General features: G+C 46.0%; 1 protein-coding gene across 3 annotated transcripts; it reads left to right on the top strand.

Moving 5' to 3' along the window:
• The first annotated feature begins 11,311 nt into the window (after positions 1 to 11,311).
• LOC125323781 (ankyrin repeat domain-containing protein 9-like) lies at positions 11,312 to 17,644 on the top strand. 3 transcript variants are annotated; one of them, XM_048299054.1, is made up of 2 exons: positions 11,312 to 12,519; positions 17,020 to 17,644. In XM_048299054.1, the coding sequence occupies exons 1-2, from the start codon at positions 11,647 to 11,649 to the stop codon at positions 17,026 to 17,028; spliced, it is 882 nt and encodes a 293-aa protein (XP_048155011.1). In that variant the 5' UTR covers positions 11,312 to 11,646; the 3' UTR covers positions 17,029 to 17,644. The 3 variants fall into 3 exon arrangements, 2 of the variants coding, with proteins under 2 accessions (XP_048155011.1, XP_048155009.1); XM_048299052.1 differs by having other exon boundaries at positions 12,700 to 17,644; XR_007202642.1 differs by having other exon boundaries at positions 11,313 to 16,688.
• Positions 17,645 to 18,988: the final 1,344 nt, after the last annotated feature.

Below are 18,988 nucleotides of genomic sequence, written 5' to 3'. Positions count from 1 at the left end.
TTCTGGAAGCTCTGTGCAGGTGTCTTGTGTCCTTATCCCAACTCAAATGGCACAAGATGTTGCATTGAAGGACAGCAGCCCCTGTGAATTGTCTGTCATTGTCAACATCACTGCCAGGCAAGGAAAGGCAGGGCACCTCCTGTATCTGGTGAGGTTTCACCATGATCCTTGTGAGGGAAAGCAGCATCACTCCAGTCTAACTCCTGGCCCCTGGAGCCTGGATTTTTCATTCACTGACCACAGCTGGTGCAGAAAGGCAAAGCCCAAGACAAGGAGGAAGAGGGAGAAAGCACACTCAGTGTGCTACAGACAGGACAACTGCAGCACGTGCTGCTGAGCAGAGGGGAGCTTGCAGTCCCAGAGCATGGATATAGGCCATGGCCCTTCATTAGCCTGCATTATTATTGGGGTGGCACCCAGACGAATTTTGCTGCCAGTGGTGTAACTCTTCTTCAAATTATCTCATATGCCATTAAGAAGAAGTCCACACTGACTTTTTTGTTTGATTTCTGTACCTTGCTGTTGACATCTTGAAGGAGTGTTTGCAAACGCAGTCTGACGTGTCACCCAGAAAGCTGACTGTAAACATGAGTTTGTGCAGAATTCATGGTATGGAGTGACAGAACTTCTACTTCTTAAGTTTTCACCTAAAGAAAACAAAAACAATAAAACAATACCAAAATAACCCAAAAGAAAAGGAGCATCCAACTGACATATATATTAAAAATTCAAGCCATCCTCCTAAATTTCAGTGACCTGAAAGTTCAGCTGATTTCTTTCTGCCTTTCACTTTTGTTACTCTGTAGCAAAAGTTATTTCCTCATCACTAGTTACCAACTTCATCAAAAGGGGTTATTTTTGCTCATGATGGGTAGAAGAGTCTTTTAAAACAAAATTAACTTAAATCCCACAGTATGCCAAGGCAATCCAACATCCTTTAGAGCATTACTGATGAATATTTCATTCTCTTTAAGGAGTCACAAATAGAATTTATTTTTCTGTACTGAATCAACTAAATATATGAGCCAGAGGCTTCAGTCAGCAAAAGGGTGACTTTGTGAAGATCTTTAAATTCTCCTTTGGTGTTCAATTCAGCAGCTGTTGGCTGGGATGTCATTAAGGGCTGTTAGGCACTAGCAGCTGTTTCAGGGTTTCTGGTTTTGATAGTATTTGTATGGTCACACAGCTCAGATGTGTCCAGGATGGTATTTCCCTGGGTGCTGATGAAGGAGCACTGAGGCAGCTCTCCCACATAAAGCTCACTCTCCAAGCAGACATTGTACCTCAATGGATTTCATGGGCATCCAAAAGTGCTCAAAGCATTTGTGAGGCACCAAAATGCTTCTCCTTTAAGCAGCCTTATGGGATTTCCTGTTTGCATTTTGCTATCAATCCATCTGCTCCTGAGTGAATTATCAGTGGCTGACTTCACATATACTTTAAACCATAAAGATGGGGGAAAAAGGTGACCAGCTGCTGGTTAGCAGGATCTGAACTCATTGTATGTGATAGTAGAAGCAATTTGTCACTGTCTGAGTCATCACAAGTGCCCTGTTCAGGGAATCCACTCTTCCAATGCAATTCTTTGAACAAAGCATTAGAGATAATAAAGTCCAGAGGAAACTTACTTGGACAAATACAATTGTCATAGGTTAGCAAGCATAGTCCCGGAAGGGACATCCTTGCTAAGGGGTGCTTACAGTTTCCTCTGGGAACTGAAAGAACCTATCAGCTGGCCAGTTTGAATATGGACAAATCTTTAAGCCACTTAAAGTTGTGATCACCTCTGTTATCCACATTTAAGAATAGGCAAACTCCCCCTCCAAGCTCTCTCTCGTTTCCGGCGCTGGCACAGGTGGCTGCAGGACCCGAGCAGGGCCCAGTGGGCCCAGCCAGGCCCTGCTTGGGCCAGGCCGGGCCGGGCCACGGCCATCCTGGGTCGATGGACCTGTTCCAGCCATGGAACCCCCCCACTGCCTTGCCGTGGGCAGCCGGAGTGGCTCAGCTCTCCCCCCTCTCCACTTCGATAAGAAAAAATTCAACATTCCAGCTGCAAAGCTGCAAGGCCGAGGTGAGATTAACCCTTTTTATTGCTGTGAAGAGCTGAAAACCTGAGGGAAGAGAGAGAGGAGATGCTTAAAGCTGAAATTCTCTTGTGAAGCTATGATATATCAGAGTATCCTGTTGTAATTTCATGAAGATATGGGGGGTGGAGTGTTCAGCTCATAAGCAAAAGCACCTGCGCTGAGATAGGCAGATGCTGACGCAGCTGTAATTTCATGAGAAGTTTGGACAGGGAGAGATGAACCAGATGAGGACTTTTGCTCCAAACGGGAAAGGAGAAAACCTCAGTCCGTAGAGATGAACCAGATGAGGACTTTTGCTCCAAATGGGAAAGGAGAAAACCTCAGTTCCTAGAGATGCTCCCAGAGATAGTCCTAAAGATGAAGATGATGAAGACCCTTTGTTCCCAGGGAAGGAGAAGGGCCTCTGTTTCTGTTTCTGAACGGCTCAACCTTAAAATTGTACCCCAAAAAACTTCAAGAGTGGATCCTCGAAAGCAGTTGTGGGAAAAGCTGCAAGTCGGGGGAAAGGACTCACACGCAGGCAGAGAGACTCCTCTTCCTAAATGGACTGAACGATATTTGGAAGTGGGCGGCTGGCTCGTTGTGATAATGTTTTCATAGCATGAGCAAGAAGAGACTTCTCTTTCTAAATGGACTGAACAAGGTTATTATGGAAGTGGTAAACAGACTGAACATCGTAAGGGTTGTCTTTTCACATTGTCAGTGGGAGAAGGGAGGAAGGTGGGGGGAGGAGGAGAGTTCTGAAGGTGGTATAATTTTTTTCCTCTTTTAGGTCTGTTAATAAACTTCTTTCTATTCTTTCAAGTTTGGTGCCTGTTTTGCATTTCTCCTAATTCTTATCTCACAGCAGATAAACAGTAATGAGTATTTTGGACCAAACCACTACACTAAATTGGTGTTTCCGCCCGGGAACAAACCGAACCCGCGACAACAATTTTCAGGCAGTTCTGAAAAGCTTATTGTTGATCAGACTGTGTGCTTATCCCAGATTAAAAATCCTTTGCAGATAAAACCACTGGAAACTGTGGAGAACAGTCGTGAGTGGTTATCTTTGGCTCTGGATGACATATTTTGTCTGTGAGACAATAAAATGCAGGGCATAGGAACTGGAGCTCTTGATGACTGAATTAACTTTGAAATCTCTCTCAGTCTCTGAGATCTCAGAAGATACTACAAAGACTTTCCTGACAAATAATTTTATGATTACACTGGGGCTGAAGATTGTTTTCAGTGACCTCCAGCAGTTAATTATGGGCTCATAAGTTGCAGACTATGGGATTTTACAGAGCTGCTCACAGCATGGATTTTTCTTTTGTAGTGGATTCAATAAAAATAATTTAAAAAATACGTTCATGCCTTTTTGGACCATGAGTTTTGTTGACAGATGCAATGAAACTGATACATCCTGCAGAGCAGCTCAGTCTTGTGGCACTGACATTTCCCCCACGAAAATACCCAGAAGTTAACTTTCTGAGCAATTCTTTCTTATTTGCAATACCAATACAGCACAAAAGTGACTAAGAAGGTTGAGACAAATTTGCCATAATTTTGTTAGGAATGGCACAGCTGTAGTTTTTTATTTATTTGTCCATCTACATGGGGGTAGGACCTTGGATTTGCAGTTTTGGTGCAGTGTCAGCTCCTGCATACACACAGAACAAAGACCTTAATTTACAGACAAAAAGATATCTTACTTTGGAGATAGTCAAACATTTAGCCTCGCTGATATCATGTAGCACTGAATTTCGCAGGTTAATTATGGCTTGTGTGAAAAAGCATTGCTTTTTGTCAGTAGTGGAAACTAAATGTATTCATGCCTTCCTGAATGCTTTCTCAGCAGTTGACAGCCTTGACATTTACATAGGGGTGTGGTGAAACAGGGCACCGACACCAGTAATCATCACGAGGAAGGAAAGCATCCAAAGATATAAAACTGTTTCACAGTCTCAGCCTTTCCCTGGAAAAACAGCATCTGGCTCAATGTATCTGTAGGCACAGACTGTCTGCAAGGGCTTTTTTTGTTCTTTAAACAGAACTCAGCTGACAGGTTACTTTCTGGAAGAGGCATGGTAGTCTGTCTATTTATGTACTGCCTTTGAGAGATGTAGCCTCAAATTAGGATAGGAGTTGGGAACTGAAACAAACGGGCTCACAGAAATGGGAGACACTGGGATTCTTGGCATGCAGGCTCTGTGCAATCAGGTCTCAAAAACATTTTCAAAAAATGGAATAAAATGAGCCTTGTTGTTTTTATAGCTGATTAAACTGAGCTGACGTCTCATCCTCCAGACATGAACATACTGCTTGATCTAACCTACATTTGAAGATATGTATGACATTCAGTGAGAATTGGAAACATCATTATCCTTCCTTTGGAGTTAGCCCAGTGTTTACTGAGTGCCTGCCTTTGGAAATGGGCAATCCCTCCCTAGGAGCTGACAAGAGGAAAAGCATTTGATTTGTGGTGGTCAGGATTCTGCCCTGACCAGTCTGCAGCACCTGACAGTCCTCAGGCCCTGACAATCCCACTGGCTCTCACATGAGTTTCTCTGAAAATGGAGAGCTCAATAAGCCAAATAGGTTATTTGGGCACTGGATCTCATATCCATGAGAGCCCTGTTCAGAACACAGGATGGTACTGGTTGCACCTTATTGCTCCATGTTTTCTGCAGCACTCTGATGAAGTTCACTCCTCAATTCTGCCACCTCCTGTGCATCCTGCTCACTCTTTGTCCTAAGCCCGGTCCAACTTGAGGCCTCAGCACCCATCCCTCTCGCTCAGGCTTGTTCAGACCCCAAACTGAGGGGTTGCTGTGGCTTAGGAGGAAGATGCCTTTTGGAAAGACTCAATATCCCCACATCCCTCATCTGAAGGTAAGGGAGGTTGTACATCAGAGTCAGGGGCCACCGCTGGTATTGTGCCACAGGTCTCTGCCACTCAGGTCACATAGTGACAACCAGACAGCTGTGGCATGCCTTTGCAGCTGGCCAGTGCCATGCAGTGACACACATTGGGCTTACATGTGCCTGGAGAGATGAGAGTGGCTCCAAAAATTGGCTTTCACCTGGGGTAGAGATAGGCACCCACCAGGTATTTTATAAATTAAGCTGTCTCTATAAATTATCCTGTGACACTGGAGACACAGAAGATTCTGTGTGAAGATCCATCTTCAGCCTTACACTTCCCTGCTTTCACAGCTGTGGAGATGCTATCACATTTGCAGCAGGCTCTGCTTTGCCATAGACAGGGCAGCTCATTGTCTGGCATTGCTGTCACCATGCTCCTGTTGCACTGACTGCTCTTGGTGGCCAACACGCTGACATGTTGCTTCTAGAAGGTTTGCTCCCTGTCAACACCCAGGTACGCTGGAAATGTTTCCTACATCAAGGGCTCCGTCTATACCCTGAGTTTAAAAGTGGACAAAGGAAGAGGAGGGGGCACACTCAGGTCTGTGCACGCTGTTTGGGGCTTGTTGCAGCAGAGCTCCAGAATAACTGCACTTGGGAAGTGAAGCTCTGGAGGAAACTGGGACACAATAGGCCAAGCCTTTCACAGGTCGGATAAACAAGAACCTGCAGGAAAACATTGTATTGCCCTGGCTTCCCCAGCGTTTGTAAGGTCTTGGTACAATATCCAGGTGGGCATCTGGGTGTAGCAGTATAAGCCAGACATGAGTCTGGATTACAGCATTGCTCAACCAGCAGCACAGACATCACCTGAAAATCCTCCATTTGTCTCTAGATGAGTCCCTCATGTATATTGCATGTGGCTGTTGCATTTGAGGTAGTTATCTTTACTTCCAAAGTTCTGCAGGTAAATAACCATTTGGTGCTTGATTTGTTCTGCATGCAGCACATCAGCTAGTCCCATTACAAGTAATTCAAAGGCTTTCCAAAGTGGTAAATCTCTGCTTATTTTCATTTCCTGCCTCTGGCAATGTAGTAAAAGATTGTCTCATCCGCTGTTTGAATCCTGCACGCAGAAGTGAAATATTCTGCAATCCAGGACAGGTCAGACTGTAGATTTTTCCACTATCCCAAAGCCTGCTTTAGTCAGCTGGATGAATTAGAGCTGGTAAGCGTGTAGCAGGGCATAAAAGAAACCCTTCATGCTCTGTAAAAGCAGCCTTGAGGTGCAGTAGGGCTCTGCACAAGGGCACTAATTCGTCGCACAGCATGTCCCCAAGCTGCACTGCAGAGCCTGGGCTGGACATGGAAAGCAGGACACAGCAAGCATTTGCTAGAGCCTCACTGTGGCTGAAGGGTTATCATCCACCACCAGCAGATCAGTTTTTCTTTCCCAAGGAAAGGAAAAAGACCAGCAGACAGGATCCTGAAAAACAGCATGCCTCTGAAGAAAGACATCAGGTTTCTCTAATCCTCTTGTTTTGTGCTCAGGCATCTGATATCTGGAAATTGATTCGCCTCTTTATATGTCCTGATTGGGTCATCATGTGGCCCTCCTGTACAAAGGGCACAGAAGAATTGAAATCAGTTTTGCCTGGAAACAGATGCCAATTAAAATCACTGGAGAAGGGCAGAAAGGGAGCAAGAAACGTCCCATTGGAGTTGTTGACACAGGTAGAATGCTGGAGATGGTCCCAATCTTTCCCAAAGCCTTTTGTTCTTCTCTTTGCCAAGCAACTTCTTCCTTGAAGTTTTTTCTGTGTGTGTCCAGGCAAAAACATGGGGGAAGGAGCTGAGCTGAGCTCAAATGCACCCCATGACTACTGTAGCTTGTGGCAAGGCTGCTCTTCCCTTAAAGGAGAGAAAAGTGTTGCTCCCACCAGGCAGTGAAATGACAAACATGAAAGCCCCACTTCCAATTTATCCTCAGTCCCAGTGACCAAAAGCTGCTGTTGGTTTTGTCTTTTTCCAGAAGGTGTCTTCACTCACTTTTGTCCCCATGGTTCTTGTCATTGCTCCCTGTGTCTTTGTACACAGTGGCAGGAGGCAGAAATGACAGGGAAAGGTTGCTAAGCCTAAGCCCCACTCTCAGTAGCATGCAGTACACAAAGCCTTTCTGCTTCGGTTTATTCCAGAAACAGGATCTTTTGGAACCCTTATCCCTGCAGTGCAGTTTGGCCATTGCTGGCAACGGGCTGCAGGTTCTGTACTGAAGTTGCAGGACTGAGGCCTGCCAAACTTGCTCTGCCTGGACTACAGTTGAGTACCTGCTGCTTTGTTTCAGTTTGGTTTAGCTGTAGGAACACTTTCCTCCTTCTAGCCAGGTGCCTATGGCTGACTTGGTTTACTTTCACTAGCACTGCATGGTAGAACCATAGTTTTATACCAGTGGCTCTTCTGTGCACCATGAGGTGTTCACAACTCCACCTTCACAAGCTGGAGCTAAGAGATGCCATCATGGGCTTGGTGTGACAGCAGAAATCCTAGAAGTGGAAGCACAGGGTGCAGTGCAGGGGGGTACAGGCCCAATGGGATGGTAAGAGATGGGACACAGGCTTGATTCTGGAGCACTCACAGCAACAAACAACTCACCTATGGAAGATAAAGAAATGCAGATACAGAGCTGGACAAGAATGGTTTCAGGGGTAGCAAAGAGGAAAAATAAATAATATCTTACATGTATATAATCAGCATCTACAGTAAATTTGGATGTGAAATGGAGTTTCAATCCAATGAAAAAAAAACAAGGTGCAAAAGCATATAACAAATCATAAAACTGACCCCCAGGAGAATCTGGAGTGAGGAAGAAGAACCCATCACCATCATCCCACTGAACAACTCCAGATGCTGATGATTTCCTGTACCACCACCATGAGAATGAAACCACCAGCCTTAGGATCTGGATGAATACCAGCAGGGGGAATGTAACACTAGGAATAGGGGTAGGAGATAAGAAGAATGTGCATAAGACCTTCAAATTAGTTTTAAATTATTATTATTGCTATTGAAATGTTTTCTGCCTATGAGTATTATTTATTTTTCTGTAATAATTTGACATGGATTAATAATGATTTTTTATTAGAGTGCTAAGATTTCAGTTCTACTAACATTCAATTCTTGTCTTTATATATAAGGTATGTTTCCCTTTTGCCTGGAAACACTACTTCAAGCATAACACTGTAAGAAGGTTTCTGAATAGCTCAGAAATATTCTATATTTCTCACAGGTTCAAAATAACCAAATACTTTATGAGCTGAAATCACCATCAAATGTGAAAAATGCATTTGCCCAGGAGAGGTCTAAAGAGCTTCTCAGCCTCAGATGAAAAGGTAAATGGTGTTTTGGGTAAAATCGGGTTTTGTTTTTCAATTTTTCCCTTCAAACCTCTTCTTGCTCTCTTGGATGCTCTCTCTATGAGTCAAAACTGACTATTCCTCTTCTAGACTGCACTTTGTCAAAGAGGAAAGCCACAACAAACACCTTATGAATTAGGAGACATTATTTTTAGCCACAGATCAAAATTCAAAGAAATAAATAGAAACTTCCAAACTCCTAGTCTTCTTCTAGTTCCTCAGTAAAGCTTTCCACATCAACGTCTTCCATTTCTAATGGTTCTATAATGTTTTACAGATGTATTATGCTTACAATAAAACTCAGAAGCAATGCATTGCCAGCAAACAGGTGCCCTTAGCACCAGCTTTTCTAAGCTCCTGGAAAAAATAAAATGAGGCCAAGGACAAGAGCCACCAGAGCAGACAGACCTGTGCCATTTGGAACCATAAAGATGTGAGCAAACCACACGAGGGACTCTCTGAGTTTTGTGCAGAATGACAGTGTAACCTGTAATTACAAGGTACCATGTAATTATAGATGTTTTCACATCCTAGACATCCCGGATCTGTGGTGTAGAGGTGATTTGCCTTAAGCCTCGTGGCTTTTCCTGAGGTTTTTCTGGGGTTTTGGCTTCCCTCTTCATTGGAGATACTTGCAGAACATTTTTCTCTTGACTTCTATGTGTCTCTGCACCAAGTCAGCTCACAGGACTACCTAAAACTAATCTGCATGACTAAGTCCACAGTCCAGATGCTCCTTGAACTCTGACAAGCTGGGTGCTGTGATCACTTCCCTGGGGAGCCTTATCTTAACGTCTGCGTCAGGTGAGGGTTTAACAATAATAATTAATAGCCGTAATGCTTTGGAAGATGTGCAAGATCTAGACCCAGTTTTGTGAGTCACTTTTGTTTTCTCTTTGGATGACTCCAAACAACATTTGGAGATCTGATACTTGAATTGTCTCTAGTTTGAATATACTTAATATATGTTTGTCTTCTTGCTAAATGAACAAAAGGAATTCTTGAGTCGCTGTATTTTCCCTTAAAGGGAAGCCCTGTTTTCCTACCAAAACGGTGAGATACCATTTTATTGCAATCTGTTGATTTATAAGATGCATGGAAATCCTCCTTCCTTAAACACTGTATTGGTTTGGCATGGCCTGCTTTTAGGCAGCAAAAGATGGCTCCTGTGAGGAAGCCGCTGGAAGCTTCCCACCATGTTGGACAGAGCCAGTGGCTGATGGCTCTGAAGATGGACATGCTGCTGGCTAAAAATGGGCCAATAAGAGAGACTGGTAATGTCTCTGTGATTACATATTTAAGAAGAAAATCAAAACAAAGTCACAAGATTTGGGATTCTAGTCAGAGAAGAGGAGGAGTTGAGAACATGTGAGGGAAAACAACATGGTGACACCCAGGTCAGTGAAAAAGGAGGGGCAGGAGGTACTCCAGGCGCCGGAGCAGAGATTCCTCTGCAGGCCGTGGTGCAGACCACGGTGAAGCAGGTTGTCCCCCTGCAGCCCGTGGGTCCATGAGGGATGCAGAGATCCACCCACAGCCCGTGGGGGAGGTGCCTGTGCCAGGCAGGTGGATGCCTGGAGGAGGCTGTGATCCAGTGGAAGACCTGGTGGAGAGAGAGGGCCTTGCTCCCAGGCTGGAGCAGCCTGTCCTTGGAGGACTGCACCCTCTGGAAAGAGAGAGAGGCCCATGGCACAGCAGTTTTGGGAGGACTGTGTGCCCGTGGGAGGGGCTCACGCTGCAGCAGGTGTGGTAGGAGTGCTGCTCATGAGAGTGGACCCACCCCGGGGAAGTTCACGGAGAACTGTCTCCCGTGGGAGGGACCCCACGGCCTCACAGGGGAAGACTACTCCCCAGAGCAGCAGAAGGAAATCTCGGTGATGGACTGACCAAACCCCCGTGCCCTGTCTCCCTCTGCTGTCAGTGGGAAGGAGGGAGGGGCTGGGGGGTGGAAGGTGTTCTAAGGGCTTATTTTACTTCTCATTATCCTCCTCTGATTCTGTTAGTAATAAATTCACTTCGCAACTTAAGTTGAACCAGTTTCACCCTTGAAGTGTTTCTCCCAGTCCTTATCTCATTCATGAAGCATTTGTTAATTTTTTTTTTCCCCTTTTCTCTCCTCTGCCCAGCTGTGACAGGGGAGGGTGAGCAAGTGGCTCTCATGGGTGCCTGGCACTGGGCCAGTGTCAAACCATGACAGCTTGCCATAAAGGACTCTTAGCTCATTTCTTTTCTGTGAATTTAATTTTGGCCAGGTCCTTCTGCCTCATCCAACAGGAACCAGGAGCTTTTCCCTCAAACCTGTAGGCCTTGGTCGTCTGTGTTTTACCAGGGTGTTGCGCAAGTCTGATTGTCTAATCCCACGTCCCCCCACTGCTGCTGGCTCTGACCCAGGCCCAGAGCAGGACATCTGAGAAATGCTTAGATCAAAGCTCCCCACCTGCCAGTGGGGTTTGGCCATTAACCTTTTGTTTATGCCCTTGCTGTGCAGCAGAGGCACTCCAGGTATTTCCTTGCTAAACAAAGGCAGGCATTTAAACCCAGCAATCTGCTTTATGACTCTGGGCACCATTACTGCACACACCATTTGACTCTTTTCTCTGCAGAGATTAATGCTGGCATCTTAAACATTGCTAATGCCTTATAGACAATCCATTAACATCAGTGTCTCCTAAGTGGCCAGCCATACCATTATTTATAAAATAGGGATCCCTTCCTAGTGCTACCGCTACCAATCCCTTGATTTCCCGAGCATGGAATTGTGCCTATTATCAGCTGTGGAGTATTTTACACTGCTACATATTTTTTACTATATAATGAGCTGCGTGTGTGTGAGTGACATGAAAAAAAAATAAAATAGAGGAATATTGCTATTCCACTTGCTGCAGTGTATGAGCTGATCTGGTTAGACACGAAATGCAGACAGAAATCCGCCTCACCTCTCAAGCTAATTTTAGTCTCTCCCTCTGTTCTCTGTGGCTGTGTGTGTATAGAATCACTGGCAGTCTGATAGTGTTTCAGTAACCTGTGCCACGCGCAGAGCGAGATGTACTCACCAACCATCTGCTTGCATGGCACGGGTTAACTGAGCCTGTGGGATTGTGCTTACCTAAACAAAACCACTGCAGTGAGGGGAAAAACAATGAATGGGTGGAGATGATCAGCCCATGCATTCCAGCTAGTGCAGTCCAGGCAGCAATGACAGCCTGAAGGTTGCAGCAGCATCGGGATCAGCATTCCAAGTGCACCGATCTTACAGTCTGGAGTGATTTTACGTGGAGCTGTTCTTTATTTGCTGAGCCATGGCCAGTAACCAGGCCAGCCTGCAGGATGATCAGAGCAGGCACTGCAAGTTCTTATCCTATATGTTCTACCAGGCTGTGAGAGATCACAAACCTGTGTGGATGCTGGAAGACATGAGAACTATGGAGTATTTTTACTGGGAGGAAAATGCCAGCCTTCGAACCTACTCACCTTCAGAAGCCCTTCTCTATGCAGTGGTGCATAATCACCTGCCTTATGCTCAGTATCTGCTGTCTCATTTTCCAGAGGAGGCTCTCAAGGTGCCTGGGGAACATTTCTGCTATTGTCCATCCTCTGCTCCTCACCTAGCCATGGCGGTCACATATGACAGGAGAGATATCTTGGGACTGATCATCAAAATTGCACACAAGCTCCCCAGCTTGAACTCCTATATCAATAGGGCTGGTTGCTTTCATCTGGAAGATGGGAAAACACCCCTGCACCTTGCCTGTGAACTGCTGAGGTCAGAAACGGTCCTCATCCTCCTCGGGAATGGAGCATCTCCCAGGATAGAGGACAGTAAAGGGCTTACCCCGCTGGACGTCATCCTGGAGCAGATGTGGGACTCCAAAGTCAATGTCGCATCAAAGAAGCTCTGCCTCGACTACCTCTTGCTCTTCATGCCCAACCCACAGTTTAAGATGCGGAAAGTTCTGCAGGAGCATCCAGACCACTGGACAGCTTTGCTGGGAGAAGACAAATTCAACAGCCTGGTGGGGAACACACCTGCTTCTTTATATCTGCAAGCTATGCAAACTATTCTCCAGACTCTTCCCCCTTCCCACTTCCCTAAAAGCATCCAGGAACTACCTATACCTCAGGCACTAAAGCCCTTACCATCCTACGGCAAAAAGCTACCGGCAAAAAATATGGTAAATGTTTTTCCTTGACTTTATTCAATGGGTCTTGGATTTTCAAAGGCAACTTAGAGGAGCTGGTCACCCACCACCCTCTGCATTTTAGTGTGATTTTAGTACTTAACCTATTAGGCTATGCTGGAAAATCCAATACTTTGTGACGAGATTTTAAATGTCTTTTCTAACTGATTGCAGGCACGGCACTTTTAAAGGCAAAAGCCTTCCTCGTTTTCTGTTTTGTTGTGCATGTGAAGGGTTAACTGTAGTTGAGACTGTGTTATGTTTGGTTTCTTAGTTGTCAGCTGGTATCAGTGTATCTGAATTCCCAATATGATAACTGTATCCTGTGTAATGCACCTGGGTTAAAAGGAACTACGTGCCCAGTGGGATTTTCAAATGGTGTCACTGTGGGACTGTGTTCTGCTAGAGCTGGGAGAAATACCATCCCCTACCAACAAGGTTCAAACATCGTGTTTCCTTTCTAACAATGATCAAGCATTATTAGTAATAACCACAAAGTCCATGGCTGATGCTGCAGGGATGCAGATGCAATTCCTGTAGGATAACTGATCCTACCGAGTTACTTTATGGCAGGTCATGGTGTGGAGGGCGGGAGTTCAGAGAGGGGCAGTGAGTGTATATTCCTGGGGGATGGGAAATAAAGATCCACAGAAAAGATAATGGAGACTATCCAGTCTCACCTGGGAGCAAGGGGGTTAAAGGCAATCCCAGCCCTGATGCCTCTACTTGTGCAATGGGGAAAGAACCATTTTCCCTGCTGTCCAGTAAACAAGTGGCAATTGGAGCAGGGACCGTGGGAGCCCTGTCTTTCATAAGTGACATTATTTCTCCTTGACCTGTGTTTTAGCATGTATCTCTACAGGAGATGAAGCTCACTAATTTGATTTCCCTGTGGGTCTCAGCGCCACAGGCATTTGTTAGTTATCCTCAGCTGGGGTATGATATGCTGCTCTTAAAAGTTGTTACTTGTTGTCAATTGGAATATTTTTGCCACTCAGATCCAGACAGAAGTCCTTATCCTGGAAATTACAAAATGTTCCCACTGACTGGGCACTGTGGGCAGGGTGAATTTGCAGAAAGCTGGGCTGGGGCTGGGCAGTCTTCTGGGTAGCTCTGAACCATGCTGCCCTCTCTGCTCAAGGCACTGGTCCTGCTCTCCGGGCTGTTCTCAGCACCAGCAGAGCAGTGGCAGAATCACGACTCCCTTTGGGGGACATCCCTTATTTTGGACCCCAGCGGTTCCCCCTCTTTGTAAGTGCAACCCTCTGTTCTGCTGAAGTAGCATAACTCACTTCCCAGATCCATACTGGGCAGCAGAGAGGGAGGAACTCACTCTTCTCTTCAGCTGGATTTGGAGCCCAAGGCTGTGGAGCACAAACTGCTTTCCACAAGGCTCTAGATAAGAAAGGATGTGCAGTCAAATATCAATTGCTTTGTGCAAAAATGGCTCGTGTCTCATCTGGCTAATTCCCTGCCTGTGCCAAGGAGGCCATGCTGGACCTGCGCCCTTCTTTCCGTCAGCACAGGGAGAACTTCCATTTAGTTTCCCTCTGCGTGGGCTACCTCCTGTGTGCCAGGACATTGGCAATGCCAGCCATGGCCAGGTGGAGATTTACTGTGATGCTGCAGAACATGCCACTGACAGCTACCTGGAACATCTTTCCTGAGACACTGGGATGCTCCTCCCAGCCATCTCTTCCCACATGCCGTGGGAGAACCTCAGTTCCGGTGCGACTTGCGCTGGGCCAGGTGAATAAGCAGGCTGGCTGGTGAGGTAGAGAAAATGTCAGCCCAGCCCTAAAAGTGGCAAGCAGGCCATGAAGGAGTTAACCCTTCTCCTGAAATCCCGCATCCCTGGTGCTGCAGTGTCCCTCCACCCCTGCCCCTGGGGACTTGAATGTCCTTCTCCATCTGTGTCTATTCCTCCGCCTTCAATGGGGGAGGCTGCGAACGGGGAAATGCAGGGTCAGTGCTGGGTGAGGGTTTTGGGGGAAGGCTGCTCGCCCAGCAGCCTGTGCTGCAGACAGAGGCTGTCACAGCTTGGGAAGCAAAGGCAGATTTGCATTATAAGCGGTGGCTCAGCTGCTTCTGCCGAGCCCTCAGGCTCCCCAGCACCGGCACATATTCCCCCGAAAACCCGGAGCTGGAGGCAGAGGACAGAGCAGGCTCTCATGGCTGCCCGGAGTGACTATGCAGAGCACGGCCCCTGTGGCACCCCGCGAATTCAGAGGAGCAGGATTGGGTTTGTCCCCGCAGCGCTGCGGTATCTCATCCGGATGTCGGTGGGTGAGAGGCGGAGGAGGCTGGTGAAGGATATTATTAGAATAGTAATTAGGTCCCGGGAGCAGAGATCCCGGGAAAGGAGGAAATGGAAATCATCCAGTGCTATTGCACCGGCTCGAAACCATGTGAGTTTCAGTGCTGTAAAGAGTTTCAGAAAAGACAGAAGCGAGGGCAGGGCTGTTCATCTTACAAATCCAAGGAGGCAGGTAGGCACTGTCGACATTACCAGAGAGCACTTTCCTATTAAGGCAGGAGGCTGTACTCAGAGAGCCGGAGCAGCCCACTGGGAGCAAGCGAGTGTAACATGGTGCAGGGGTCTCTTGTTGGCTGCTATAGTTGGGATCAATGCAGAGGTCAGGAATCAGGCACTTCAGGCTTTATGGGTGGATTTGTAGCAGACAGCAGGATGCTTTGTGTGCATGCATTTGTCCGTGTGGGAGGCTCCCCTCAATCCACCTGCCAAGGGAGAGGATAGAAGATTAATTGTCTTGAACAGTTTCTTCCTGGGGCATTCCTGTGACTGGTACCCCAGCCTGGAAGAAAGCTGCTGGTCTACTGTTGGCCAACATGTAAAATTCTGGTGTGTCCAGCCCAGAGTGTAACAGGCAACTAAGCACACAGGAAAGATCACTCCACTCCCGCCCCCCCCTCCCCCATTCCTCCTTTTCCTGACCGTTTTAGAGAGATGAAGCACCAGCTGGCTCTCAATCACATCAGGCTTCCCATGTGCAGTCCCAATGGGCCAAAGTTTAGGGTCATTAGCATGGTAGTAACAATTCTTTCCATTGCCTGTAGCAATATGACTGCAGGACAGGCACTCCTTCTGCTGGAATGGGGAAATCTTTTCCCTAAACCATGTTTGCTTATATTGTGGTGATCAGCCTGTTAGTTTGAGATCCCATTTGTCTTCCTGCTCAATACAGTGACATTACATCAGATATGGCCAAATCTACCTCAGCCCTGTCTGTGTTGGTTTTTTTCCTCCATTCTTTCTAAGCCAGGTCATTAGCAAAAGTAAACTCAAAATATTTTGCAGACTTCCTGCAACCTGATGGTCTTGAAAAATCCCTTTGCTTGCATGGCAAATATGTTGGTGAGTTTGTTAATCAAAAAGAGTGCAGGGTGCTGTGTGGTGATGTTTACATTCTGCATATCTACATACTGAGTAAGTGTCTCTAAAATCTGTATTTCTGAACTTGGGAAAAAGAATAAAGACAAGAGAGAAATGGGGAGAGGGTAAAGTCTTTTCTGATCTTTGGATTTAGGTTGGTTCTACAGGTTACATCTTTTTAATTTCAATTTTGAGGAGAGGCATTGTAAGGATCTGAGTTGTCTGTATGTGTGAGCCTTTGGTTTTGGTGAGAAGCACTTCAGTGAGCACAGTGGGGGGGATGGGAGTGAGTGAAAATGCACAGATGCGTGTGTGCACGTGTGTGAGTGCCTGCCCTCTTGTCACACATGTGAGTGTGTATGCCCTCTTGTCACACGTGTCTTCATTCCCTCTTGTCACACAGGTGTGTCTGCCCTCTTGTCACACGTATCTGCATTCCCTCTTGTCACACGTGTGAGTGTGTCTGCCCTCGTCACACAGGTGTGTCTGCCTGCCCTCTGTCACACACGTGTCTGCTTGCCTTCTTGTCACACATGAGTGCCTGCCCTCTTGTCACACACGTGTGACTGTCTACCTGCCCTCTTGTCCCACATGTGTGAGTGCCTGCCCTCTTGTCACACACGTGTGAGCGTCTGCCTGCCCTCTTGTCGCACACGTGTGTGTCTGCCTGCCCTCTCCTGGCGAGCCCGTAATCGACTGCCAGCACTCACCCACTGCACTCCTCGTACCAGCACTGAGCGATGCCCTACGGAAGCAGCCTTTTCACAAGGTCAGTGTGTGTGTCCCAGTCTCTGTGCTGCTGACAGGTAAGGACATTTCTTCTTCTCTTGTAAAGAGACAGCAGTTTTGGTTTTCTTTCTAAAGTGGGTGTTTTACCCCAAACACCAAGCACAAGGGCTTCTGCTTGCCAGCAACTACAATCATCACTACAATCATCCAGCAAAGGGTTTGTGATGCTGGCCACACTTTATTCTAGAACACATTTTTTTAAAAAATAAAATCTCTTAAACATACATCTTTGTCTTTCTATTTTTCTGGGTTGCCAGCAAAATTCAGCTACCTATGACTTCCTAACCCTATGCTTCTGTCTATTTCTGCAGCATCATTAGCAGGAAGGACAGGACAGATTCTGACCTCAGTTACACCTCCCTGCACCTGAAGTAACGCTTTTTAAGTCACTTCCATCACTACTGATGTTTGTTGGTCTAAATGAAAACAAACCCTTTGTGCATTTGTGTTCTTCAAGGCTCCATAACTCTGACTTCAGCATACAAATAAATGTGACACTTAATCCCTGAAAACATTTTTTATATTTTTCATACTCTGAATGTATATAGATATATATTTTCCATCTCTAACATCGATGGCATTTCCCTGTTCCCAGCTCCCTTGGCATTTTTGGAATCAGCATGGCAGTGACAGATGCAGTTGTTCACTTATTAAAACTGAATATTGCCATGCCCAAGTACAAATGAATGTTCATTGTGTGATATAACTTTCTTATAAAGCCATACTTTTTAAATTTTGGTTTCTCTTTTTTAGGGGTGAAAAAAAATCTTCCCTATAATTGTGTTTCACATTACTCGCTGCATGATTAAAGATAAAAAAGATTGTAACGTGCTGGAATAAAGTATATATACATAGCCTGATGTAATTAGGTATACTAGCTGTGAAAATCATTTAATCTGATTGTATTACTATAATAAACTTGCAATATAAAATTGATGTGTCTTTTATTAGCCAATTGGTCAAAACCACCCACCAGTATCTATTGCTTTTGCTGTGGCTCATCTTATTGTTTGATGATTTCATTCTGACTGCTGAGCCATTATCTCAAAAAATGTGATCTGAGGAAAATAATATTTCCCTTCACAGGCTTACAGTAGCTGACTGTGCTGTCAGAGGATGACCCCAAGTGATGAGGTGAACCCACACTTCACAGATCTGTGGAAAGGTGGTGATGAATCAGAAGGAGGGGCTCAACAGGGGTTGAATGGTAATTGGTTTTGGAGATTTTCATTTTTTAGGTTTGAGTTCAGCTTATGCAGCTGTTTGCCATGAACATGAGTGCCAGCATCCTGCTTTCCTTGCCTGGTTTGTGTGCTGTCAACAAGCTCCTTTCCTTCCTCAGGTTTTTCTCTGTACAGGAAAATGCCCTGGCAAGGCTTCCAGCATCAACTTCTCCTGTAGGCTCAGTTGAAGTTCTTCAGGCAGATGTGCACATCTCACCCTCTCTGCTCTCCGTGGGCTAAGGATCCACCAGATTCTGTGCCAAAACCTGAACCATCCAAATCCTCTGCTTCTCTAATGAAAACAGCTACCCAAAGTGTTTCAGGTGATGGGTAGATGGTTTGGATGATGAGGATGATGATGATAATCATGGGGTGTAGACTCCACCACCAACTGTACCCACAGATCTCCTCAAGGCACAGTAGTACATGCAAGCTATAACCAAAGGATAACTCCTTGGAGCCTGTGCTTGCATAGTAAGTTATTAGTTTCACGGAAGAATGCAGAGAGGGAAGTTTCACTGATCTCATTTAAAGAAGGTCAAGACTATGTCCTTGCCTTCATAGCAGGAGATTTATCCCTAACTACTTCATCACAAGAATGTGGTCCCCAAAGATGTAGTTTTCTGGCTTATTTGCTTCTGTGTTTGCTGTATTTGAGAAAAGGAATCTGATTCAGTTTCTCTCGTGCCCTGGCAGTTCTGCTGGGGCTGACCATTAGGGAGCTCCGAACTGACGCATCTCTCAGAGCCAGTCTCATGGACGTATTGGGTTTTTTACAACTGTAGTTAGTTGGAGCCCACACACCAGCAGGCAGCAAGACAGGTATTTAAATAGAGAAATTTAAAGGGTATATTCCCTTGTGTGGGGGGAAGCACTGTCACAAGCAGATGATGCATTGAGCGAAATCCTGCCCACGCCTCAGTTACTTGGGCGCACGTCCCTGCGTGAGTCACCCCAAAAGCAGCTGATAGGTTTGGCATGTCCCACACTGTCCTGTGTCTGCCTGGCCAGCACAGCAGCAATGCCTTGGGGGAGCATGCTCTGTGTTCTGCTGCAC

The sequence above is a fragment of the Corvus hawaiiensis genome, chromosome 3 (assembly GCF_020740725.1).
Source record: "Corvus hawaiiensis isolate bCorHaw1 chromosome 3, bCorHaw1.pri.cur, whole genome shotgun sequence".
Classification (NCBI taxonomy): Eukaryota; Metazoa; Chordata; class Aves; order Passeriformes; family Corvidae; genus Corvus; species Corvus hawaiiensis.
The sequence above is the reverse complement of the archived record's forward strand: the minus strand, read 5'-3'. Positions and strand labels throughout refer to the sequence as shown.